A 26,610-nucleotide genomic window follows, 5' to 3' on the forward strand; every position below is an offset into this window, starting at 1 on the left:
AGGAAGAGAGGTCAAATTACCGTGAGTCGAGAAGTGGGTGTGAAGGTGCGGCAGTGAAGACTGTACAATACATTTTCAAGACATTTGGCTCTTTCCAAGAAAAAAGAGAGAAGGCAATAGGAAGGAGGCAAAGATTTTTATTCAGATGAGAAAATGCTTTTGGCGTGGATCCAGCAAAAGGAATAAAAGGCAAATTTACAGAGATAAGTGAGAAAGTAGCACCCCCAGAAAAGGAATAGGAGGGAATCCAAAGCATTGGTGGAGAAATTCACTTGGAAAAGCAGAGGGACATTTGCACTGTGACAAGAAGGAAGCATGAGAGATTAGTACATTAGTAGGTTTCGTGGCAGGAAGTTGAGGAAATTGTTGTTTGGTGGTGTCTAGTTTCTCTGTGAAATGGGGACATGATATCAGCCAGTGAGAGTGGGATGGGAGATGGTATGCAAGGTCTGAGAAGAGCAGAGAAAGATTGAACTAGCCTCAGTGAGTGAACAATGGCAACAAGATGACTGAGGCAGCATACAGATTTCTGGGCAGTTATGAGGCCTCTTGAGGTCCGTGACCATTCATTGTAGCAGCAGCAGTCTGCATGGTTGTGTGATAAGCATTTTTCCCCAACAGTATTCAGCCATCTAGTGGGGGGTGCAGAGAGGTTAGTTCAATCGGTCCAGGTTTGGGTTTCATCAGGTGGTGAAATGGAAGGACAAAGAGGTGGATGATCCTGCAATGGGTCGAGATGATAGAGCTTAGCACCTAAACTGCATGGGAGAGTGTAAAAGTGTTATAGACTGGGGGTCCCAGTGAAGTCAGAGATCCCTTATCTTGGAAATAGTTGAATGAGAGAGGTGTGATCAGAAAGTGGAGTGATGAAGCTTGACTAGGTCCAGCTGATGGCAAGGTCCAGGATGTAGCCATGGGAGTGGGTAGCTGGAGTGGAATATAGAAGACAGTCAAGATGTTGACATGGCCAGCCCCCAGATGATGGCAGGACTTGAGGAGGGAAAAGGATGCTTGTGAGCTAGGTACCAAAGTCCTTGATGGATTAAGAAAATTGTTCTTGAGTCTGATGCTTGAGGTGATGCTGTGAATATGAGGAGGGATAATGGTCAATACATTAGAGTGGCATGACCCTCAAAGTAGCAAGGGTTTTTACAAGAAAGAGGCGGAATAAGGAACTGGGTTGGGCTTTGGTGAGGAGACCCCAGCCCCCCTGCCAATCCTGAGACTTTTGGGGTATAAGAATATAAACAGCCTCCACCAGGGAGGGCTCTGCAGAAGTGGCACCTGGAGTAGAGCCAACTTTGGGGGCAGGCTGAGGGGAGGCAGAGCAAGTGTGGAGAAGCTAAGGGTGGAGAAGACTGCTGATTGGGAACAAAGGCCTTTGAGGGCAGAGTAAAGAGGCTGGGAAGGAAGGAGGGATAGGAAATCAGGTCAGGGAAGATGAAGCACAGAGCAGTGCAGGGGTGAGGAGACCATGGGTAGAAAGATGATGGTTGGCCTAGAGAGTTAATGTTTGGTGGGGAGAGCATGAGGGCAGGTCTGTGGAGTGGAGATCGGAAGCAGAAGTGATCTAGGAGAGGAAAATTGGGGTCTGGGTAGAGAATGAGGGTAGGTCTGGCAAGAGGATGAAGGCAGAGGGTTTCACAGGAGGGAAATGGGAGAAAGGTGGTCTCTGGGGAGAGGATGGAGGGAAAATAAACTGGGGGAAAGATGGGGCACATGGAGTCTGTAGGGAAGTGATGGGTGGCAGGAGGGATCTGTGAAGAAGTTATGAATGGGGAGCAGAAGGAAGGGACTAAGAGAAGGAAGTGACAAACTGTAGTACATCTGCCCTGAGGGAGAAGTAAAGGCCAGGACACCCTCTGGCTAGGCCTGAGGTCAGAAGGAGAGTGTTTCTTTCTCTGTCTCTCTTCTCCCTCCCTCTCTCTTTCTGAATGGGGAGCTAAGAGTGAGGAGTTAGGATGGGAGCCCAAGGAGAAGATCTCTCTCCCATTCTGCAGATGGAGCCTGCAGGAACAGGGGACACTGACTGCCTTGTCTCCAAGGCCATCTGGGGACAGGGAGCCAGGCTGGCAGCCCATGCTCTAGAGGCTTCTTGCTTTTAGAAACGTGTCTTTGGTTTAGGGAAAGAAAGCCCTCTGAGAAATTTTATTTAGAAACAAGACCAGGTGACCTTTTGGGTTTTATTACCTCTGCTCGTTTGTCACTAAGGACTTTTGACTTAGTACAATAGCCGGGGTTTTTGAGATCTTGTGATCTTAGTTTCCCTGCGTGAAGAAGAACCATTTGTCTGCTATAGATATGATTTGTGGGGGAGTCCAGATTTATTAATCACCTCTGAAAATGGAGAGGAAATTAAAAACAAAGAGTCCACTCTGGGCTGAAGACAAAGTAGGTTTGTCGTCCTTGCAGAAGATTTTGCCAAGGTTAAAAGGCCACAAACAAACCAATTTGGACCATGGTTCCTAATCCGGATTTTAATTTCATGTGCTTTGATTTTTTCAGGCCATTTTCTCTCCAAGGTAAAATAATGACAATTTTAATTGGCTGCCACTTACAGAGAGATTCCAATAAGCATGATGGCATACATATATTTTTCTCTGGCATTCCATGTGTGCTCCGGTTCTTATGATCAAGCTGGTGAGGCTGACTTTTACTGCATGCTGCATGCCATGATCAGCTGACTATAAATTAAATCCTCTTTTCCAAAAGCCATTTTCCATTAGTGCTAATTTGTTTGCTTCTCATTTCCACTGATCATTAGAGTCTCTGCTTGTGAGCACCAAATTGGAAATAATTTCTTTGACATTTCAAAAAAAAATCTCCCCTTCTTGAATGCCATTTGGCTGTGCAGCTAAAGAACATTATGGTTTGCAGAGGAACAGTTCACTCCAATTACAATTTAACTGACCGTTCATGGCACTGAATCCCTGTCCTTAGTGTCCAGAGATGACACCGTTGCTGACATTGCTATTTCCTGTCATAGCTGTAAAATGCCTCATAGACTTTGCACTGGCCTTCTTGGATGGAGATTCTGCCACCCTGCACATGGTAGCTTTGGGAAGTTGGTAGTTTTATGGACCTACATATCAGGGACCCTCAGATATAACCATCTAAAACAGGAGCAGGCTGATTTCTTCACTCATTCACCCAGCAAGCATTTATTAAACATCTATTTTGTGCCAGGCATTATGCCAGGCCCTGGGGACACAGAGATAGGGAAGACCAACCCCTGCCCTTGAGGAACTCACACTCTACTGGGATGGATGGTTAGTTTTACAGCATAGTAGGGGAAGAGGTGGCATAGGTGGGACCACAGAACCAAGAGCCCCTAGTTGTCTTGGGGAATTAGTCAAAGGGCAGAAAGGAGGCTGGCCATTCCCCATGGCAGAGCATCATTGAAATAAAGAGGGTCTGGAAGGGTCTGGGAAGTTGAAAGGTGAGATGAGGTTAGCCCGGGGCCAAGTTTGAAGGGCCTTGTATGCCACGTGTTGTTTAGAGAAATTTGGGGGTGAAGAATGGAAGAAGGGTAGAAGCTTGAAGGAAAGATCATCAAAAAAGCGTTATTTACCTATTGATTTTGGTTGGTGAAGATTGAGTAGGTATTTACAAGGAGTCAGAAATGGGGTTCCTGGGCGGCTCAGTCGGTTAAGCCTCTGAGTTCAGCCCAGGTCATGATCTCTCAGTTCATGGGTTCAATCCCAGCATCGGGCTCTGTACTGACAGCTCAGAGCCTGGAGCCTGCTTCAGATTCTGTGTCTCCCTCTCTCTCTGCCCCTCCCCTGCGTGTGCTCTATTTCTCTCAGTCTCTCAAAAATAAATTAACGTTAAAAATTTTGTTTAAAAAAGAGGAGTCAGAAAGATGGAAAGATTGAAAGATAGAAGGGCAGACTCTAGCACCCGTGGAAGGGCTAGGTGCTGACATGGTAGGGTTGAGAATGGACGGGAGAAAAGGGCCCTATTTTCTCTGTTAAGTAGGAAGCAAGGTCAGCTGGGCATCCTTGATTCCTCCCCCACTTTTATCCTTCAATGCCAGTCACCAGGTCCTGTCGATTCTACCTATGTGGCATTCCTGCTCCTCTCCAGCCCTACTGTCACCAGAATCTTTTGCCAAGATTAGGGGAACAGCCTCCTAACTGGTGCCCCATGTCCAGTCTTGCCCCCTTACAATCATCTTTCCACACTGCAGTCAAGAGATTTCTAGAACAAACTCTTTTCTTGTCACTCTTGACTTAAAACCCTTTAGTACCTTCATGTGGCCCTAGGGATCGAGGGCAGACCCTGTAGCACAGCACACACAGCTCTTCATTCTCTGGCCTCTGCCTATTTTCACAGTTTTATCCCTCGCCACTTCCTTCCTCATACTGTGGCCAGACATTCTGAAATGGTCTCAGCAATGAAAATAGAAGCTAAGTTTTATGTTGGCCCTTTGAGGTATCATCACCTTTTCTCAGGTAAGAGAGCTGAAGCCTAGAGAGACGTTAAATACTTTGCATAAGGTCACACAGCCTGGAGGCGGGAGATCATGGCGCTCTAGTCTCTATGTTCCTAACAACAGCCCTGTACTGCCTCCCACCTGGAATTCTTTAAATATGCCTCACATTCTCTCACCTCTAAACCTTTGCATATTTTATTTCCTCTACCTGAAATACAATGTTATCACCTCTTCACCTGGCTGGCCATCTATCATAGCCTTTCAGCCTGGAGTAGTACTGTAGAGTGCTTTTAAGAAGCTCTCCTGTGGAGCGCCTGGGTGGCTCGGTCAGTTGAGCGTCCAACTTCAGCTCAGGTCATGACCTCACGGCTCATGGGTTCGAGCCCCGTATCGGGCTCTGTGTTGACAACTCAGAGCTTGGAGCCTGCTTCGGATTCTGTGACACTCTCTCTCTCTCTCTCTCTCTCTGCCCTCCCCCGCCTGTCCTCTCTCTCTCTCTCTCTCAAAAATAAACATTAAAAAAAAAAAAAAAAGAAGCTCTCCTGTGAAGTAAGAAAACCAGAGAGGGGACTGGAGGGAGACATGAGGCTGAGGTAGCGGGTTTTGTTTTCATTTTTGCTTAATTTTGTTTTAGACTAGGCAAGAATTAAGTAAGTTAACAAGAAAAATGCCTAAATAAAGAGTGCAGTTGAGGATACAGGGGAGAAGGGGGCAGTGGGTGGAGTGAGAGCCTTAAGAAGGCAAGACAGATGGATGGAGAGTTCTGGGAGAGGGAGAAGGAAAAAAGGACAGGTGTGGGTACAGGTCAAATGGGAAGAGTGAAGAAGACTGTGAGGACATTCTTGCCTCATGGCTTTTTGTTAACCCAGGAGTAGATGTCCTGAGAACAGATGGAGGAGGTGGGAGGGCAAGGAGCTTGCAGACGTCACAGGCGGCTCATCGTGAGTATGAATGCGGGGTTGGTTAGAGGTGCAGGTTCAGGGTCATTGGAATCTAGATTCTGTGCCTCTCCTACCTGCTTCAACAGATCCTGGGATTTACTCCATCAGAGCACTTTTCACTTACTTTTTAAGTCGTGATTTTTTTTTTTAAGTTTATTTATCTATTTATTTTGAGAGAGAGAGAGAGAGAGAGCATGAGCGCGTGTGTATAAGTGCAGGGTTGGGGGTGGGCAGAGAAAGGGAAAGAGAGAATCCCAAGCAGACTCCACCTGTCAGTGCAGAACCCAATGTGGGTTTCAATTCCATGAACCATGAGATCATGACCTGAGCCAAAATCAAGAATGGGACGCTCAAGGCGCCCAAGAGCACTTTTCACTTTTCATTAAAATCACCAGGTTGCCTTTCTCTCCACCCACCAATCTCTAAGCATCGTGAAGGCAAAGACTAGATTTGTCATGTTAACCAGGCCCAATCCCAGTACTTGGCTGGGAATCAACACCCAGGACATCTGTTTAATTAATTACTGTGTGAGGTTAAGGAAATTAAACGCTCATTATGAGCACATTATGTCAGATGTCAATTAAAATAACCCTTGTTGAGCATCCATTATGTGCCAGGGATGATACCAGCCACCCAGATTTCAAAGTTAGAGCATGTTGATGTTGAAACTGCCCAGCCGTGCTTGGGTAAACAGGAAGACAGGTGCCCAAACCATCATGAGCATCAGGGAGTGGCCCATAAATGAGCGCCGAAGCCTAGAAGAGGGGGAAGGACAAGAGGCTGGACCTCAGAGGAAAAGAAGTAATTTTTTAAATTTATTTTTATTTTATTTTTTTTTAACTGCTGACTTTTTTTTTTTTAAGTTTATTTATTTATTTTGAGAGAGAGAGAGCACAGGAGCAGGGGAGGGACAGAGAGGGGGGTGGAGAGAGAGAGAGTCCCAAGCAGGCTCTGTGCTGTCAGCACAGAGCCCAGTGTGAAGCTCAATCTCACGAACTGTGAGATCATGACCTGATACGAGATCAAGAGTTGGATGCTGGGGCGCCTGGGTGGCTCAGTTGGTTAAGCGTCCAACTTCAGCTCAGGTCATTATTTTGTGGTTCACAAGTTTGAGCCCCATGTCAGTCTCTGTGCTGACAGCTCAGAGCCTGGAGCCTGCTTTGGATTCTGTGTCTTCCACTGTCTCTCTGCCCCTCCCCTGCTCTCTTTCTCTCTCCCTCTCTCTCTCTTAAAAATACTGAACATTAAAAAAAAAAAAAGAGTTGGATGCTTAACTGATTGAGTCACCCAGGTGCCCCTTTTTATTTTATTTGAGAGAGGGAGAGCGCACAAGCAAGGAAGAGGGACAGAGAGAGAGAATCTCAAGCAAGCTCCACACCCAGCACAGAGCCCAACATGGGGCTCGATCCCACACCCCTGGGATCATGACCCGAGCCAAAACCAAGAGTCCAGTGCTCAACCAGCTGAGCCACCCAGGCACCCCAAAAAGAAATGATTTAATATGAGGAATTTAGAGAAGGGTTTGAAGCATGGGAAAGAGGGCAGCCTCCTCTCAACTCCCACTGGAAGCCGTGACTCGGGGCAGGGGCGGAGGAGGTCAGATTTCAGTTGTGGCAGAATTTAGAAGTTCTTTGGGCTGAGATGTTTGAAACTTTATCTTGAGACTAATGAGGAACAACTGAAGACATTGAAGCAGGGAAATCTGTCGGATTTGCATTGTTTTTAAATCTCAGGTGACTGAAGATTAGGATGAGGTAAACCTGAAGATCGGGTAGAGGCCATTGCAGCAATCCATGTGAGGGATGACGGGGTCAATGAACGTAGTGGCAGTGGAGATGAAGATAAATAAACTGATGGAGATTTAGGAAGGCCAACTGGCAGAACCTGGCAACAGCTCAGACAAGGAGGGTAAGGGAGAGGAATGTGTCAAAGATAGCTCTTGGGGGAGTGCCTTGGGTGGCTGAGTCGGTTAAGGTTAAACGTCCCACTCTTGATTTTAGCTCAGGTCATGATCTCACAATTCGTGAGTTCAAGCCCTGCATTGGGCTCTGCACGGACAGCACAGAGCCTGCTTGGGATCCTCTCTCTCCCTCTCTCTCTGCCCCTCCCCACTCACTCCCTCTCTCAAAAATAAAAATAAACAGGGGTGCCTGGGTGGCTCAGTCGGTTAAGCGTCCGACTTCAGCTCAGGTCATGATCTCGCAGTCCATGAGTTCGAGCCCCGTGTCTGGCTCTGTGCTGACGGCTCAGAGCCTGGAGCTTGTTTCAGATTCTGTGTCTCCCTCTCTGTCTGGCCCTCCCCCGTTCATGCTCTGTCTCTCTCTGTCTCAAAAATAAATAAACATTAAAAAAAAATTTTTTAATAAAAATAAAAATAAACATAAAAAATATATATATCTCTTGGGTGACTAGGAGAGTGGTGAGCTAGTTACGAACTAGGGCAACACAGGGGAAGGAGCAAGTGTGAGGGTTTGGCAAGCTCAGCTGTGGATGTAGGATTTGAAGAGTGTGTGAAACATACTGATGAGGACGTCCACTGGTCATTAGGTACAGGCATCTGGACCTCAGAAGGGAGGCCCAGGCTGACAGTGTGGCTTTGGGAGACCTAAAGCCTGCAGATGTAATATGAAGTGATTAAGTGGAGGAGGCCAGCCAGGAGATTACAAAGCGTGAGAAGACAACTGAGAACAGAAGAGAGCTGCACAGGAGCCTGAGGAGGATCCAGTGAGGGGGGTAGAACCAGGGAGAGTGAGGTCAGGAAAGAAATGTTGAAAAGGGAGTCACCCACAATCCATCAGAGGTCAAGCAAGATGGGACTGCAAGTTAGCCACCGAATTTGACAATAAGAGGTGTTTGGTGACATTTTGGAACACAAGGGAGAGCAGAATCAGTGCTTTTGGTTTAACGGAGAGAAGATGGACTCTGGAGTTACACACAAACCTGAGTGCAGTTTCCGTTTCCACCCCTGCTTAGCTGTGAGGCCGTCAATAAATGAGCAAACTTTCTAAACCTTAGTTTTTCCCATCTAGAAACTAGAGATAATAATAAATACTTCCTCAGGATCTTAAGAGGATTAAAATAATGTCCATAAAATATATGTGACTAGCTCTTATAAACACTAAAAAACATTAGTTTCTCCTCCCCACCATCATTCCATCTCTCCTCCCTTCACCATGAAAGATACAGAATGTATCCCCTTATATTTGGTAGTCAAGAAGAAGCTCAGATACAGAATTTATCCCAGCCACTCTCTCCCGAACGTGGTACATTTCTCTCCTTTTCCCACTGTTTTCTTCTTTTTAATTCTTTTTAAAATTGTACTTACTGGTTATTTGGTTTGGGGTTTTGGGCTTTTTGTTTTGTTTTGTTTGTAATCCTCACCAAGTCCTATTTTGAAGAAAAGCTGAGATAAAAATAAATAAGTGGCTGGAGGCTCTTGATTCAACATGACTGCCATCCTGTACCTCCCCTACTTCTCCATACCTCCCTAACATAACACTAAAGAAATACAAAAAGGTATTACAGCAGATGAAAGCTCGATAAATATTTAGAAAGCAGGTAGGGAAATGTTACCTGGCTTGAAACACCCTAAGAAATCACAAACAAAGTGCCAGCAGGGGGAGATTACCAACAAGAAGCAAGTCAGTTCACCTAGTTTAACTTCCAAAAAGCTTAGTGCCTTGAAGGCACGAATTAGCACATGTTAGAATGAGGTATGGGGCTAACAGAGGGGAACTGGCTGAAATCTGTATGCAGAGCACTTTGCCCCCACCCCAAGCTCCTTCCTCAAAAACCACATGGCAACTCTAAACTCTTGCAGCATCAGAAAGAAGGAAATTGAACCCTGGAGGCCCCCATACTCAAGAGACCTCAGGCATAGTCTGAAGGGCAGGGATGAGATAGAGGATGGAAAACTGAGTGTCGGAGGGAAAGCCTACACACTGCATTGGGGCAGCCCGAGCCCCTCACCTCGTCCCAGGCATCTAGCACCCTCCAGCCTCTCACGACCTGTAAAGTAGAAAAGTCCTGAAGACACCCAGAAGGGGTAAAAAATAAAAAAACAACCCTCCACTGACATTTATGTGTTCTTCAATGAAAAGACTGGTTATTGCCTGATAAATTTCCAAAACTCGCAGGAACATAGCACCTGATCAAGAGAGCCCACCAAGGGCCTAGAATACTAAGTGAAAAAGACCTGCACCAAGGCATACGGTCATACAATTTCAGAAAAGTGTTTAAAAGCATCGAGAATGAAAAAGCAAGCCACAGGCAATGGCACATAAATCAGAACGACATCAGACTTCTCAACAGCAACAAGGGAGGCTCAATCTGAGAGTTTATTTCTAACATGGAATTATATACCCAACCAATCTAACACGAGGTCAATATACTTTCAGACTTTCAAGGACGCACACACACAAAGTAATTTTCATTTCTTAGGAAACTACTGAAGAATATACTTTAGGAAAACAAGAGAGCAAACCACAAAGGAGGAGAGGTAGATCCAGGAAACAGAACAGTCAACAGAAAACTGGCAAAAAGGAAATCCTAGGACAACATTTGTGTGCCAAGCTTAGCAAGCAACCAGTCTAAACTGGAGCAGAAAGACAGAGGTCTGTGGGAAAGAAGTCGCCAGAGAAGGGGCTCCTGGGTGACTCAGTCAGTTAAGCGTCTGACTTCGGCTCAGGTCATGAGTTTGAGCCCCACAGTGCAGAGCCTGCTTTTCTGTCCCCTTCTCTCTCTCTGCCCCTTCCCAGCTTGCTCGCTCTCTCTCCCTCTCAAAAATAAATAAACATTAAAAAAAAAAAAAAGTCGCCAAGGAAAAGATGGAACTGATCTGTTAGGGATTGAACATTTGGAAAAATTGCCATGTGTTTGGAACATTGGGAAGAAAGTAGCCCTAGGTACTCAGAAGTCTAAACAATTAAAAAAAAAAAAAAGAAACAATTGTTAGCTCCAGGTTAAACCAACTTGTAAGGAAAGAAAATGTAATAGTAGTTTACGGCTTGAGTGGACAGTATTTATTTACCTAATCAATAATGTAAACACTAACTATTGATTTAACTATAAATTGTGGAAAACTATATTATGAGGATAAGGGGAGAAGAAAAAATGGAAGTTAGCATGGTACGAGAAAGCTAATTCCTCAACTGTCAGAGTAAGAAATAAATACTGCCTAAAACAGATAAATTAAGTGAGGGTGATGTAGGAGTTTGCTGGGGCTGCCATCACAAAGCACAATAGGTTGGGTGGCTTAAACAATGGATATTGGTTATCTCACAGTCTGGAGGTTCTGGTCAAGGTGTCTGAGATCAAGGGGTTGCAGGACTGGTTTCTCCTGAGGCCTCTCTCCTTGGCTCCCAGTCTGACTCCAAGTCTCATGTTCTTCCACTGTCACAAGATCTGGGGCTCCTCAAGGGCCCTGGCAGTGCTGTATTCATCCCCGCATGTCCCGCAGCGCCTCACACAGTGCCACGTGATGGGCCTGCCCCACATACTCACTGATGGACACCTGAATCGCTGTGACCTTTAAAGCTGCCATTTGTGGGTTTTCCTTTCCTGTTAAGAAAAGATTAAGAAAGGGAAGATCCAAGGAAACCTCAGGATCCAAAGTGGGGAGAGCCCAGCTGCAAGTGTCCCACCCTCCCTGGCCTAGAATTGCTGGGTGCATCTCTGATGGCACTTTAAATTTTAATCCTGGAGAGAGTCCACCCACGGCAGCAGGGGGCAGTGGGGTGGGCACAGGGTGCTTTTCTGCTTCTTAAACCTAATGGTGGTGTTTCAACTCCTCTTCCCTGAGGTCCAGAACGGCCATTCATCCCCATTTTCTTGAGGCCTGTTTGGATGCTGAAGGTGGCCGCGGCCTCTGAAAGTTATTCCCAGACTTAGGGCTGTAATGTCATTAACAGTGATTGATTCCTGATCCTATGAGGGATTTTGGTCATTTTTGTGTTTAGGGTGATCCACGGTTACTCACCTGGCTGTTAAGGCTGACAGGATTTCGTGGTTGTCTCCATCCCTGAGGCTACGTGGACGCCCTTCCTGAGAGCGCATATCCAGTGTCCTCTGGGGAGTAGTGGAGGTTGGTGTGTATGTATGTCTGTCTCAGTGTGCCTCAGATTATTGCTTCCTAATAAAATTCTGATAGCTGGGCCCCATCAATATCTCAAATACATGTGAGGAAACGTTAATTTAGAATCAATTTTAGGATGTTTCAGACTGTAAAGTCCTTTTAACTAGATCTCTGGCGAAGATGTAGAAGCACTTTATGGGACTGTAAATTTCATGTTGAACAGTCTTCGTGAAATACACATCTCCCCTACACACAAGCTGTTCTCTCCATATCAATCATGGCCCCTGCAAGTAATGTTTCACAAATATTCTGTAAATCACAGAAAACCCCGTGATAATGTGAAATATGACTTTCACTTGTCTGTTAGACAAAAGAATCACACATGCCTCTCTCCCATCAGCACTAACATTTGTTATGGATAATAACACTTTCAATCACAACTATTTTTGGAAAACGGGTTGATTTTAAACCTTCCCTCCCCCACTGAAAACACTCTCCCAAGGACACAGACTCCTACAAACCACAGCCCATTAATCTAACTATGGAATGGGAACTTTTTATTCTTACTAACTTTTTTTAAAGTTGTTTTTAAAAGAATAGTATAAGAGCCCAAGGCACAAGGTTAAGGAGCATTTTTCCTTGGCCGATTGGTATGAGAAGCGCCAGGTCTCTAACGACCCCAAATCTCTGACACTGTGTGAAATGAGGGGTGAAAGAGACCCAGGTTTTTAGCAAGCACCCTCATCTCAGCTGGCATCAGCAGAGGATCCAAGGAGCTAAAATCTTAGCTCTTAAATGTGAAGCAGATGTTTGCCACCTTGATATTCTTCATGCCATTACAACACAGCTAGATCCTGCCTGTTCAAGTAGGAGGTGACCTGTTCTAGAGGTATATTTTGAATGTTTCAACATCCATGTGGGTGACAGAGACTCCCCCTGCCTCCCGCCGATTGCTGGAAAAGCAAAACCCATAGAGTAGCCCACAGGACTTGCATGGTTCTAACTATTTTGGTAACCTGTTTTCCCTCCCTCTGTAGCCAACTTCAGGACTGACTGACCATGACTTCTATAAAGGAGCAGGCAGCCATCAGCCGGCTCTTGAGTTTTTTACAGGATTGGGACAATGCTGGCAAAGTTGCAAGGAGTCACATCCTCAACACTTTCATCGAGACCAACCAAGGCAAGACCGCCCCTGAACTGGAGCAGGAGTTTTCTCAGGGAGCCAGCTTGTTCCTGGTACGCCTGACCACCTGGCTTAGACTCATGTATCCTTTGCTGAACAGAAATAAATTGGGCAATCTTCAAAGGAGAAAAGGAATGAAGATTATTGAGGGAGCTCTTCTCTTGAGTCTAAGATTTTAGATCAGGACATCTGGTGATCAAAGTAGTGTCCCCAAAGTCAAGAACTCTCTCCTTTCCTGTCTTCCCAACTTATATCCTCATTCTCACCCCTAACCCCTTCCATTCCCATAAGATTTGACATGGGTATTCCTTCCATCTGGGGTTGTCCTCTCTCTGTCCGCAGGAACCTTATTCTTTCTCTCTGGTGGCCTTCATTTTTGCCTCCCTACCAGCTTTTTCATTGGCATTTACATATGCTCAAATCCCTTCTGCCTTAAAACATTAAATTAAATCCGCATCTCAAACCAGTATTCCACCTAGTTCCTGCCCTTCATGGTGAAGCTTCTTGAAAAGGTTATTGACTTTCCCTGTCTATACTTCTTTACCTCCCTTTTCTCCCCCACCCACAGCAGTCTGACTTCTGTCCCCTTCACCGATGCAGGTCTTGCCAAGGTCACCAATGTTGTTCTAATTGCAAAACCCAGTGACTACATCCTCAGTCATTATACATGACCTCTCAGTGGCATTTGTCAATCAACCATTACCACTTCTCAAAACACGCTTCCCTGAAACTAATATAATGTTATATGTCAATTATACTTAAGAAAGAAAGAAAGAGAAAAGAAAAAAGAAAAAAAGAAGAAAGAATGCACGTATAGATCATCACAAACAAACAAACAAACAAACAAAAAACTATATACTCTTCCCTTGGTTTCTGTGACACCAATTCTCTTGGTTTTCTCCTTTATTTCTCTATGTTCCAAATTTTCTTCAGCCATCCCTGAAATGTGGATGTTTCTTGGGGCTCCATCCATGTCCCTCTTCTCTGCTCACTCATAGATTCTCCCTGAGTGACCTAACCCATCGTTGTGATGTCAACCCCACTACCGTTAAAGGGCTCTCAGTTGTGTATCCCTGCCCACGTTTCTCTCTGGAATCTGAGTTCCATACCTATTAATCCAACTACCATCTCCACTTCTATTCCACAGAATGACTCTCATGTTTCTGGCTTGGGAAACTGGGCGAATGGGGTGCCATCATGTGGGAAGAGAATCCAAGAAACGAGGGAGCTGGAGTTGATAAATCTGGTTTGGGACATGTTGTGTTTGAGGTACCTTGCTCAGGAGCCCCGGAGACAGATAAGGGTTGAAGACAGATTTGATAGTTTGAGTTAGGGATGAGTTTGTGGATATTCCTGCTGGGTGCCCACAGCATTCCACGGAGCATCTCAGATCCTTTTATATATTTTTCTTCTTGCCTGAACCCTCCCCTCTTCTCTAAACCTCCTCTTAATTTGACTAATTCCTACTCCAGTATTCAGATCTCAATCTAAAACATCCCTTCCTCAGAAAGCCCTTTTCTGAGCCCCAGACTAGCCTATGCACATACCTAGCCTGTTACATATGTAGCTCATGACATTCCCTCTGTCTTCATTGCCATAATATTGTACTGTTCATACCTGCTCAGTATCTCTCTTCCCCACTGGATTGTAGACTCTGTGAGGGCAGGAACCACATCTGTTCTCCTCATCTCTTCAACCCTAACACGCAGGACCATGCCTGGCACATTAGGGATACTTCCTATGTGTTTACTGAACAAAGGAATGAGTGAACCAGAGTCTGCACCTGGGCAAAACTAAAGGCTTAAGTAATTACAGCTCTCTTCTTCTTACAGTTAAATCATTGATAAAATTACTAATCAGACTCAGGCCTAGAACAAGCCAAGGGGAAAACCACTGAATATATCTCTAGGTTGACCCCAGTGTCCTCAGACATTAGTGTGCATAAAAGAGGTTTAAGATGCAGATTATGAGTCTACCTCCCCACCCCCACCCCACTGTTCTGATTTAGTAGATTGAGGGAGACTCCCTGGCCTCTTTGTTTCTCACAAGCATCCTTTGGTGACTCTCATGTGATCCAAAGATGATACTTTGAGAAGCATCATCACCTATAATCTGGCTTCGACCTCACAATTTGTGACACTGACCTCACCAAGGTTATCTGCAACCCCTTTGTCACTGAGTCTAGACTACCTTTTTCCCTCCTCATCTCACTTGGCAGCACTTTCCACATGACAGGAGGAGGGGAGGGAGTCAGGGTTGTACAAGCACAGGGTCAGACCCCATCTTCATTTAAAACTTTAATATTTTATTCATCATGGATTTTTTTTGTGTTAATTTTTATTTTTTTAAATAGCACATTGGAATATTATTTGATTACTGAGTTGTTTGATGCCCCCTGAAATTTCACAATCGAAGCAAGTGCCTCACTCACCTCACCCTAGCCCCCATCCGGCTTGTCCACTGCCCCTATCTATGCTCTCCTCTCCTCCACCTTCTCCCAAGGCCATTTCTCAGTCTCTGTTGCAGGATCTTTCCTACACCCACCCCTTAAATGATAATGTTCTTTTCTTACTCAGTCACTGCCCTTATTACTCTAGGCCTGGTATCATTCTTCCCCATATCCCAAGTGCCAATCAGAATGCCTAACATTTAGTAGACGCTCACTCAGCACTTACTGAATGATTCAAATCATGCTTTTAATATACAGTTGTATGTTCAGTGTCTATACCTGAAATTATTCATAATTTCCTAACTTGCTGTGACCTTGTCATACAACAGAGAAAATAGACCAGCCGAAGTGATACCGTGTTTTAAATCAGTGACTTCACTCCTCCTCCCCAGTCCTCTAGTTATGGTGGATTTTGAAGGAAAACAAATCAACATAGCATCATTATGTTTTACAAAATCGACTACCGCCTAATCTCACAGAAGCCTCAAACCCCTTTTTTAACCTTGAACTTCCAGAATAGACCAGTAGAATTAAGGATTTACAGGGGCACCTAGGTGGCTTAGTTGGTTCAGCATCTGACTTTAGCTCAGGTCATAATCTCACGGTCCATGGATTTGAGCCCTGCGTCAGGCTCTGTGTTGACAGCTCAGAGCCTGGAGCCTGCTTTGGATTCTGTATCTCTCTTTCTGCCCCTCCCCTGCTCAACTCTCTCTCTCTCTCTCTCTCTCTCAAAAATAAATAAACATAAAAATTTTTTTAAAAAAACAAGGATTTATATATTATAATGACAAAATTATTAGTTGCCATTTATTGAGTCTTTTTATGCTCTAGCTATGTGATGTACAAATATTATCTCCTGTGAGCCTAACACCAAGCCTAATAGGTGATTGTCATTACCTGAAAAGTTTGAGTAATTTACTAGTAAATGGCAGAGATAAGGTTTGCAAAGGGTCTATCTGGCCCAAAGCCCGTGTATCATCCACTCTACTTCACCGTCTCCCTCCCCAGTGAGAGGGCAGACCCACGATTCCACCTCCAACACCATCCAAGGAAATAATCCATAAATAGCCCCACTCCCTCCATCTGTCTACAGGCAGAGAGGCCTGACAGGAAAAACTCAGACTCTGAATTAGACTCCTAGGTTCAAATCCCAGTTCCATCAGTTACCTTTGGGACTTAGAGAAGTCATTACCCTGGCTGAGATTACATCCTCATGAAGTACATGGACATGTTATAATAGCAGCCCCCATGGGGTGTGGTGAGGATTCAGTGTGACAATGCAAGCAAAGCAACACAGTGCCTGGCACACAATGAATGCTTAGTACTGGTTAGCACCTGCTGATATGGTGACAGACTTCTGGAACTAATTGCTGAAAATAAGGGATCAGAAATACGCATAATGAGTGACTGTGAAAGCAAGACTAGCCTGGGGCAGAGGAAAAAGAGGTGACAAAAGTTGGTGAGCCTAGCTAGTAACTGAGGAGAAGAGGGAGAAGGCAGTGAGGTAGGAAGGGGGGGCGGGGCTGGGGCTCCTGGGGAGCTGGGTGGGAGACAATGGAGGAATACAGAGACTACCCTGTGGGCTGATATCCTGGCCCCCAGCTGGAGTGGCAACAGGCAGGGGAGCCTGGCTCTAGAGCAAACACTGTTTTTGCAGCAAAGAGCCTTTCCTAATGAGCCAATCTGTCTCCACTTCTATTGGCATCCTGGGAACCAGGGTGCAGCAGAGATAATTTGCCTCACGCGCCCTCCCCCCCCCCCCCCAACAAAGCACCATTACCTCCAACCCATTACATTAGCCTTTATCAGTCTTGGAAGCTCTCAGTCATCCTCCATGAGCTGCAATAATTTCAGCTAATTTCTTAAGTGTTCTAAGAGCCTGTGATGTGTTATGAGCCTAGTAATTGTTGACTGGTTTCTTTTCTGTTGTGGGTTGATTTCATACCTTGTATCTGAGCTGATGCGTGCTCTGGGTGCTTTATTACAATGAGGCTTTTTGCAAGGCTCACATTAAAAAATAACATTAAATACTGAGGTTGTTTTAAATCAGAGTTTAATTTTTCCACCATCTCCCGTTGTTCTTATTAGGAAGACACGCAATTCTTCATAAAGATAGTGACCTCCAGTGTAAAGCTCTGAGCAAGTACAAAATTGAGAATTAATGATGAAGCTGATTATTTTTAGAGAAGTCTAAAAACGAGGCACAAAGTAATGAACTGTGCAGAGACCCAAGGGTGCAATGGTCATAGCATAGAGAGTCTTGGAAAATTGACTATGCTTTCTCCATGCACCTTATATTCATCAGAGCCTCCTTGCTGTCTAGGGGGCCTGTCAGAGTCAAGGTTGCTGGAATACCGGTGAAAAGCTTCCTGGGGAACTGTGAACATGACTGCCAGCATTCCCCCACCCCATGTTTGTTTCCACTTCCCCTTCACCCTAGGGACCCTTCTCAGATAAAGGATACAATTCAACTATCGGTCATCCTGGGCCATAGATGTAGGCCCAGGAATGGGCCATGATCATCATAGATGATGACCAGGAATCAGTCACAGGATCTGGTTCCTGTGTGAAAAACCATCCTGAAATTCACTCTTTAACTTGTCATACAGCTATATGACTGGCTCGTGTTTAGATAAGCTTCTAAAGTCAATTGGCATCTTCTTGTCAGCTGTAAGCAGGTGAGTTCTAGAGAGATTCTGGGATCTCAGTTGTATGTTGGGCTCATGGTGGCCTTGGCATTCACACCACATGGGACCACCACATTTCACCATCTGGGTAGAAATGCAGATTTTCGGCCTGACTAGATCCAAGGGCTCAAAAAATGTCATCAGTACTTGGTCCCTGCCTCTCTTTTTCTCTATTTCTCAGCTCTGTTCTGAGCGCTATGGCTCTCAGAAACTCCAGACATGCATCCTTCTAGCTCAGTCCACCCAAAAGAGCACTTATCTTTCCCAGGGATTCCTAAGAAAGTCCCCAGTTTTGAACCTCCTTGAGCCAACTGAGGTCACATGGCTGGTCCCAAACGATTACTGCAGTCAGAATGATGGTGTTCCCTGTCACCCGCTCATCCTGCCAAAACCACATGGCCCTTGAGTGGCAGAGGGGTGATTCCCCCAAGGGTCATTGAGGTGCCATTTCAAGAAGAGAAACAGATGCTGAAAAACCAAACACAAGATATGTCCATTGTATTTAACTTTTTCATTTGCTGCTAGAAGGAAGAACTTCTAAATTATTGTGTCACTTTGCCCATGAGCACTTCCTAGATAGGAGGGCAAAGTATGTGAAGAAAGGCCCTTGAGATCCCTCAGAAAGGTGAGTGCCAAGGAACCTGACAGGGTGTCTGATTTCTACTCTTGTATTTCTCTGGACAGTAATCGGTACCTTATAGAATTTCTCGAGGTTGGAGGCGTCCTAACACTCTTGGAAATACTTGGGCTGGAGAAGATCAAGGAGGAGGACAAGAAGGAATCCATCAGGCTACTTCAGGTCATTGCGAACTCTGGCAGGAAGTACAAGGAGCTCATTTGTGAAAGCTATGGTGGGTACTGTGTATGACAGGGTGGCGATCCCATGTCTTCCTAGGGGCCTGGGCAAAATGGTGGCAGCACCCAGCACTGCTCTAGGAAAACACATCATGGAACTGGTTGCACAGAAGCACTTTGTACAGTGGAGTCAATTAGCCCCTGTCCACGTCACTGCCAGAAGAGTCAGATTTATGATTTTCTTGATTTGTCATTTGCTCAAATCTTTCCATGGTAGTTTTGGAAATACTTCTCCATTTTAAATATATCCTCTTTTATGCACCCATTCAACAAAGATTTATTGAGCCATTGCCTAAAATCCTTTGTGAAATTAAGTGAGTTATGAATAACTCTAGAAATAAAAAGGAAATAAAGTCATTGAATATGTGTGCTAAGTATACACACACACACACACACACACACACACACACATATACACTAAGGTGCTGGGAGTACAAAGATGAATAAAATACAGTCCTTGTCCTCAAAGAGCTTACAATATAGTGAGAAGTGTAAATAATCGTGTAATTTCCGTATGTTCCATCAAGTGTCCTGATCAGGGTGGATAAAGATGATGCCATCCCCCCCACACCCCTTTTTCAAAGTATTTCCCTCACTGCACTTTTCATCATGGTTCTCCTCTATGTCTCCCCATGGCCTCTCTGAGCCTTAGTGTATTTATCCATGAAATGGGACTAACACCTCCCTCTCAGTATAGTGATTAAATGAGGCAGCATGTGTCAGAACATTTAGTAAACTGCTGAATGCTGCATATGTGTTCATTATCACATAGCAATCCCAAACACGTGTTTAATTGTGCATTTTGCAGAGCCATTTTCAACTTTACAACAGATTTTGACAAGCGGACATGCCCTGTGTTGAAACAAAATCCTCTGGCCACAGAGCCATGAGGCAAATAAGGCAGTGAGGCAACGCAAGAGCCTTGATTTTTGCTTCGCTTGAACAGGCTTGGTTAACACATTTCAGTCCTTACCCCATATTATGTAATCTCAAGTGAGGCTCTTTCTCATAAATCCCTTCCAATTGGGCATTTCCTCTTTTCTTTGTTCAGGTGTAAGATCCATAGCAGAATTTTTGGCAAAGTCTAAATCAGAAGAGACCCAAGAAGAAGTGCAGATTCTATTGGATTCTTTGGTCCACGGTAATCCCAAGTACCAGAATCAAGTGTACAAAGGTCTAATAGCTTTGCTGCCTTGTGCGTCCCCAAAAGCTCAGCAGCTCTCCCTGCAGACTCTCAGGACTGCACAGGTGAGGCAGCCCACATGCTCCTGTGGTTCCGATTCAACACACTAACCTGAAAATTACCTTCCACAGTTGCACTTCACTCAGGCATGAGAAACTGAGCTCAGCCTCCCACTGCACATCTGCTGTTCAATCAGCGTTACTTCCAGAAGGCCAAGGCAGGACAAAGAGTTCATGTCTCCCAGCAGAGTGATTTGTCCTGTTTACTTAAGGATCAGAAAGATGTTGGCAGACTTAAAAGTGGTTGAGACAAGAAACAAGGATGATGAAAAGACTGTAGAAAAGCTTACAGAAGTCAATTTAGTAGGGAAGGCATCATGGGCACATTTGTTGACAGCATGGAAGTGAGAGGCCAGATCGCCAGGGCTTGGGAAAGCTCCTTTTCTCTTGCGGGCTCTACCTTCCTCTCAGTGCCCTTGAATGCTAGTGGAAGCAGATTTGGGACATGGTGGCCACATGAAGACACTGTGCTAATAAGGAGGGAAGAGAGGCTCCAAGACTGGTCTTGAGGTAAATTATTAAAAGCTCTCAAAACAGCTCCAGGCTCAGTGGAGGCAGGGAGACAAGAGGTCAAAGGAAGGGTAAGGTCTGAACTGTGGCAGTGGGAACAGAGAGGACAGGGTCAGACAGACATTTCTGAGGCAGAGTGAGTGGTAAGTGGGGCAGTAAAAGAAAAGCAGTAAAAAATGACATCCAGCTTTGGACTTAGCATCAGGCAGAGTTGGGTACCAGCAGGAGAGAGCAGGAAAAACCGATCTGATTTGGGAGGAGTTAGGTTTTGACTTGATGAGCCTCGGTGGCTCCCAAGTACCATTTAAGGAGCAGGCCCAGCCAGCTGCAGAAGATATAAATAGGCCAAAAAAAAAAAAAAGATATAAATAGGTCATTTATGGAAAAAATACCAAATCCTGGGGGCATCTGGGTGGCACAGTGAGTTGAGCCACTGACTCTTGATCTCAGCTCAGGTCATTATCTTGAGTTTGAGCCCCAAGTTGGGCTGGGTGCTGATGGCATGGAGTCTGCTTGGGATTCTGTGTCCCCTACTCTCTGCCCCTCACCCTCTTGTTCTCTCTCTCTCTCTCTCTCTCTTTCAAAAATAAATAAAATTCAAAAACAATTTTTTTAAATACCAAATCCTGGGCATCCCTCCCATAGAATCTGACAGTTTTCAGGCAGCCTTTGGTAATGCTTTTTCTTGTTAAGCTCCCCAAGTAATTCTGACTCCTAGCTTAATTGAGGAATTACTGTTGAGGACATCTAGGAGAGAGGCCCACTGGGTTTCATGAGCAGAGAAGTAGTAACTAAAACAACAGAAGTGAATAAGATCAGCCAGGTAAAGTGAACCAAGTAAGGAGAAGGAACATTGCCAGCATTTAAGAGATGAGCGGAGGAGAAAGGCCCAACAAAAGAGCTGGATTATTATTATTATTATTATTATTACTTCCAGTTTTCAGTTTTTAAGTGCCTCCTACCTGCCAGGCACTGTGCCAGGGGCTTACTTTAGTCTTTACAATAGCTTATGGAGGCAGACATTATTATCCCCATTTTAAAGATGATGTAACTGAGCCTTGAGGGGTGTTTGGTGACTTATTCAAAGCCACACACTAAGTAAGAGGTATGTACTAAGTGGGCATTTAAACCCAACTCTCTTGGGGCGCCTGGGTGGCTCAGTCGGTTGAGTGTCTAGCTCTTGATTTCAGCTCAGGTCATGATCTCACTGTTGTCAGTTTGGGCCCCACATCAGGCCCCACGTCAGGCTCTGTGCTGACAGAGTGGAGCTTGCTTAAGGTTCTCTCTCTTCCTCTTTCTCTGCCCTTCCCCTACTCACTCTCTCTCTCTCTCTCTCTCTCAAAATGAATAAATAACCTTTTTTTTTTTTAATTAAAAACTAAATTGGGCACCTGGGAGGCTCAGTCAGTTAAGCGTGCAACTTCAGCTCAGGTCATGATCTCACAGCTTGTGAGTTCGAGCCCTGCGTCAGGCTCTGTGCTGACAGCTCAGAGACTGGAGCCTGCTTCTGATTCTGTGTCTCCCTCTCTCTCTGCCCCTCCCCCACTCATGCTCTGTCTCTCTGTCTCTTTGTCATAAATAAACATTAAAACATTAAAAATAAATAAATAAATAAATAAATCCAACTTTAACTCCACAGAGTTCTTAGTTTTTCTAAAACTTGTTTTAAATGTTTATTTATTGCGAGAGAGAAAGAGAAAGCACGAGCAGGGGAGAACAGAGAAAGGGGGAGAGAGAGAATCCCAAGCAGGCTCCATGCTGTCAGCGCAGAGCCCCACACAGGACTCCATCTCGCAAACTGTGAGATCATGACCTGAGCCAAAATCAAGAGTCAGATCCTTAAATGATGGAACCACCCAGGCCCCCCTGAGAGTTCTTAGTCTTTCCATATACCACTCAACCTCTTTGGAAAAAAGCAATGGAAGCCATAAAATGAAAACAGGGAAAAAATAGGACTGTGAAAATGCAGGGAAAAGAGTTTCAATAAGGAGAACATGACCAGCTGGGTCAAGTACAACAGAGAGATTAAATGTGGGTAGAACCGAAAGATGGTCCCCAGAAGAAAAGTTTGGTTGAATCTTGGTCCCATGGCAGGAAAATTTAAATTGCAGCAGCCTGTCAAAGGGGGATGCATGGAGGATGAAGTAGTTTCCCCTGGGCTCCTGCAAAGCTTAGGTGTAAAGGGGGAAAAGAGCAGTAGCAAGAGAAGATTGAGCCGAAGGATAATTTTGTGCAATCTGGGTGAACTTGAGGGTGTTTCATGCTAATGGACAGGAAGTGATGCACAGATAAAGGTTGAAGAGGTAGAAAGGAGCAGTTCCCCTGTTGGGTGAGGTTCATGAGGGAGAGAAGATATAGGATCCTGGATCAGTGCCACTCTCCCCAGCCTGTGCCCACCCTCCCCCCAGCAAGGGGGGAGGCTTGTCCCCACACCTCTAGCAGGTGGCCAGCTAACCCCAACTGAACACCTCCTGAGCTAGAGGGGTCGGTGGTCACCTCAGCAGACGCTTCAGTCTGATTCTTGGATGCCCATCTGTCCCTCCCCTGGAAAAGAAATGTACTTGATGGTGCGGGGGCCAAGGCCCGCTGACTCACCACTCCCCTCCCTCTCCCCACTCAGCCAGGCTGCCTAGCTGTCTGGGAAGTCCGCTTTTCATTTCTTCCAGGTGTACTAGATCTAAAGAGTAACTAGTTTGTCCTGTTGTCTATCTTGTCAGTCGATCGTTGGGACCACACACCCCAGCATTGTGGACTGCGTGCTGAAGGTACTGCGCACGATGCACCTGGAAGTGCAGTATGAAGGTAGGGGAGGCGTCCGGGTCTGCTCCCACTCACACATTATAGTCACCGTGAGAGCTAGACAGGTTTGCTCTTCAAATTTTCTTTTAATATTTATTCATTTTTGAGAGATAGAGTGTGAGTGGGGGAGGGGCAGAGAGAGGAGACACAGAATCCGAAGCTGGCTCCAGGCTCCAAGCTGTCAGCACAGAGCCCAACGTGGATCATGACCTGACCTGAGCTGAAGTCGGACGCCCAACCGACTGAGCCACGCAGGCGCCCCCAGACAGATTCACTCTTGAGAGTTTTCTCTTAGTCATGGAGCACCTGGATAGTTCAGTCTGGTTGAGCATTTGCTCAGGTCATGATCTTACGGTTCTTGAGTTTGAGCCCCACATCGGGCTCTTTGCAATCAGCCTGTCAGCGCAGAGGCTGCTTTGGATCCTCTGTCCCCCTCTGTCTGCCCCTCCCCTGCTCTCACTCAAATACATACATACATACATAGAGTTTTCTCTTAGTCACAGGAACCATGTTAAGTATCCTAGGTAACCTCAGCAGATGGAAGATGCTGGTTCGATCTGATCAGCCAGAAAATGACAGCCACTTTCTATACTTTGAATCAGCCACATGATGCTTTAACATTTGCTAGGACCTGCCTGGGTGAAGAGCTGGCTCTGGTTCTCAGTCTTATGTAGTACTTCCCCACTAAACAGAAGTCACCTGGGGGACCGTCCCTCTCCTAAGAAACTAAACTGGATGGTGGTAGTATTAAGTTTTCATGTATTCAGTACACCTATGTGCTAGCCACTTTCCATGCATCCTTTCATTTAATTCTCAAAAGAACCACAAGAGTACAGAGCCTGGCACATATTAGGTTTCAAATGTTCAAATGAATAAATGGTGGAGGTAAGTATTGTTATGTTTTTCAAGCTAAAGCATCAAAGCACAGAGATATTAAGTATGCTTCCCACGGTTATGCAACTAACTAGATTCAAACCAGATCTGACTGCAAAGTGTATGCTTTTTTTTTTTTTTTTTTTTTTTTTTTGGGACAGAGAGAGACAGAGCATGAACGGGGGAGGGGCAGAGAGAGAGGGAGACACAGAATCGGAAACAGGCTCCAGGCTCCGAGCCATCAGCCCAGAGCCCGATGCGGGGCTCGAACTCACGGACCGCGAGATCGTGACCTGGCTGAAGTCGGACGCTTAACCGACTGCGCCACCCAGGCGCCCCAAGTGTATGCTTTTTAATTTTTTTAAGGTTAATTTATTTTTGAGAGAGAGAGAGAAAGAGAGAGTGGGGGAAGGGCAGCTAGAGATGGAGACACAGAATCCAAAGCGGGTTCCAGGCTCTGAGCTGTCAGCACAGAGCCAGATGTGGGGCTCAAACCCATGGACCACAAGATCATGACCTGAGCCGACGTCAGACACTTAACTGACTGAGCCACGTAGGTGCCCCTAAAATGTATGCTTTTAACATGAGCCCATAGTAGGTGTTTACAGGATGTTGTTTCCTTCCCTGTTCCTAGAGTGGTTCAAAGAAAGAAAATTCTGTTTTCAACAGGAGGGATCAAAGAAGGGTTTGCTGAGAAGGTGGTATTTGAGCTGAGCCTTGGAGAATGGGAAGGATCTGGGAAGGTAGAAAGGAGAAGAGGAGGGCATTCTGGAAAGGAGAATGGTATAAAAGAAGTCCCAGACGTAGGGATATACAAGATGTATCTGAGGAGTGACAGATCATTTAGTGGAAGTTTGATAGAGGTCTCAGTCCAGAAAGATCTAGAAAGGTAGGCTAGGACCAGATTGACGAGCACCTTGAAAGCCAGATGGAAGAGTAGCAGGTACTCTCTCCAGTAGGCAGCACAGAGCCATTGAAAAGTGAGCCGTGAACAGGGGAGTGGCAGAGGGAAAGCACTGTCTCAGGAATGTTACCTGAGTGGTGGTGTGCTCAGTAGGTCAGAGCCACAGAAGGCTCTCAAGTCTCGAGGACAGTTGGGAGGCCTTTCAGGTTGTTCAGATAACAAAGTAAGAATGTGCTGGTCTGGGGGTGCCTGGCTGGCTCAGTCAGTGGAGCATGTGACTCTTGATCTTGAGGTTGTGGGTTCAAGCCCCATGTTGGGTGTAGAGATTACTTTAAAAAAATTTTTAAATCTTTAAAAAATTTTTTAAAAAATGTACTTGGTCTAGCCAAATAACAGGCCCTGGGAAAAGAGAATGGACAGGACTGGGAACTGCCTCAGTATGGAGAATGAGATGGCATATGGAAGGGGGAATGAACAGGGCTGTGGAGGCCAGGACAGAGAGACCTATTAAGCAGGAAAGATCTGGACATCAGGACATATCAGGATTCGGCAGGTGGAGCCCCAGACCCAGGAAGTCTGGGAGGGACAGAAGGAGCAGGCGTGTACCAGGGTTCAACTATGCATGTGAGATCCTGGGGAAGACCAACAAAGGTCCAGACGCTGACTTCCAATATCATTTATTTTGGGGAGGCCGTGTTGAAACTAAATGTCAGTCAGTTTTGCCTTCAGCAGCATTGTCAATTTCATATTTGTTTGACCCCTGCAGGTGTGCCTGGGAAAATGGACCTTGTAAATTGAGAAGTAATGCTATGTTGAAATCCATTACCAGCTGGAGGAGAGTCTCCTAGCTTGGCAGGAGTTGCCAGTAAAGTGTGGGGTAGTGGAGGGAACCGAGTAAAGGTCAAACCCAGCAGCAGAGAGTTGTTGCTGCATTGGAGCAAGGGGGTAACCTGGCAGTTGAATCACGTTAGGAAGCATAATCAAGCAGCCCAAGGGGACTAGACTGGGTGGCACTGAGCCTCCCTTCCCGCCACCACCTTCACCTGACTCATGTGACCACTCCTACTCATCATCACTTCTTAGCTTAAGCATTTCTTTCCCAAGGCCTTCCCTCACCTGCCTTCAACCCCTGCCCAGATGTCAGCCCTCCTTCCTTTGTACCACCCTGCACCTCCTGCCCTCCAGTACACCCCTTCCCTAGAGCAGTCATCTCTAGAATGCACTGTGTACAGTTTCAGTGCACTCCTTACCACTTTTGTCCTTATCTCCTCAGTGCAGTCTCTGGCATAGGGTAGATCCTTGTTGCATGTCTGTTGAGGGAGGGAGGGAAGACTGTACATGCACACTGAGGCAGAGGCAGGAGAAACATGAGATTTTCTCACTGCCTTTTTGGTTTGATGTCTGCTCCTGTGATAACAGTAAAACCGTGAGTCTCAAGATAATTTCAAATATGCCAAACTCATAACAGGTGCCCAAGATGTCTGTTGAATGAATGAATCATTCTTTTTTACCAGGAACTTCAAAATAGTCTTGGTGGAACTGGGAACGTAGAGCATGTATATGCATGTATATGCATTGTCCACAAGGGGGAGCTATGCTACGTGATCGGTGGAGTGGAAGTTCTGGAAGAGAACACAGTGTTAGCTCCCGCTGAGACTC

General features: G+C 45.5%; 1 protein-coding gene and 1 long non-coding RNA gene across 6 annotated transcripts in view; one reads left to right on the forward strand and one right to left on the reverse strand.

The window, feature by feature from the left end:
- Nucleotides 1-10,190: 10,190 nt before the first annotated feature.
- On the reverse strand, nt 10,191-16,326 carry LOC122226874. The gene is made up of 4 exons (XR_006205800.1): nt 16,249-16,326; nt 14,250-14,381; nt 11,354-11,733; nt 10,191-10,935 (listed from the first exon to the last, which is right to left on the reverse strand). It is a non-coding gene; the product is annotated as an uncharacterized LOC122226874 (long non-coding RNA).
- Nucleotides 11,370-26,610, forward strand: part of ARMH1 (armadillo like helical domain containing 1) — a 36,986-nt gene continuing 21,745 nt past the window's right edge. For 2 of the 5 annotated variants that reach the window (XR_006205798.1, XM_042950766.1), the window contains exons 1-6: nt 11,370-11,458; nt 12,487-12,714; nt 17,691-17,759; nt 18,453-18,619; nt 19,675-19,871; nt 23,093-23,177. Coding sequence is in view for 4 of the 5 variants with exons in the window: in XM_042950766.1 (XP_042806700.1) it covers nt 12,509-12,714; nt 17,691-17,759; nt 18,453-18,619; nt 19,675-19,871; nt 23,093-23,177 (724 nt within the window). In the remaining variant the exon portion in view is untranslated. Of the gene's footprint in view, nt 11,459-12,486; nt 12,715-17,690; nt 17,760-18,452; nt 18,620-19,674; nt 19,872-23,092; nt 23,178-26,610 lie in introns of those variants that run through there. The other 3 variants (XM_042950768.1, XM_042950770.1, XM_042950769.1) reach the window with 3 other exon arrangements.

The sequence above is a fragment of the Panthera leo genome, chromosome C1 (assembly GCF_018350215.1).
Source record: "Panthera leo isolate Ple1 chromosome C1, P.leo_Ple1_pat1.1, whole genome shotgun sequence".
In the NCBI taxonomy this organism is placed as follows: domain Eukaryota; kingdom Metazoa; phylum Chordata; class Mammalia; order Carnivora; family Felidae; genus Panthera; species Panthera leo.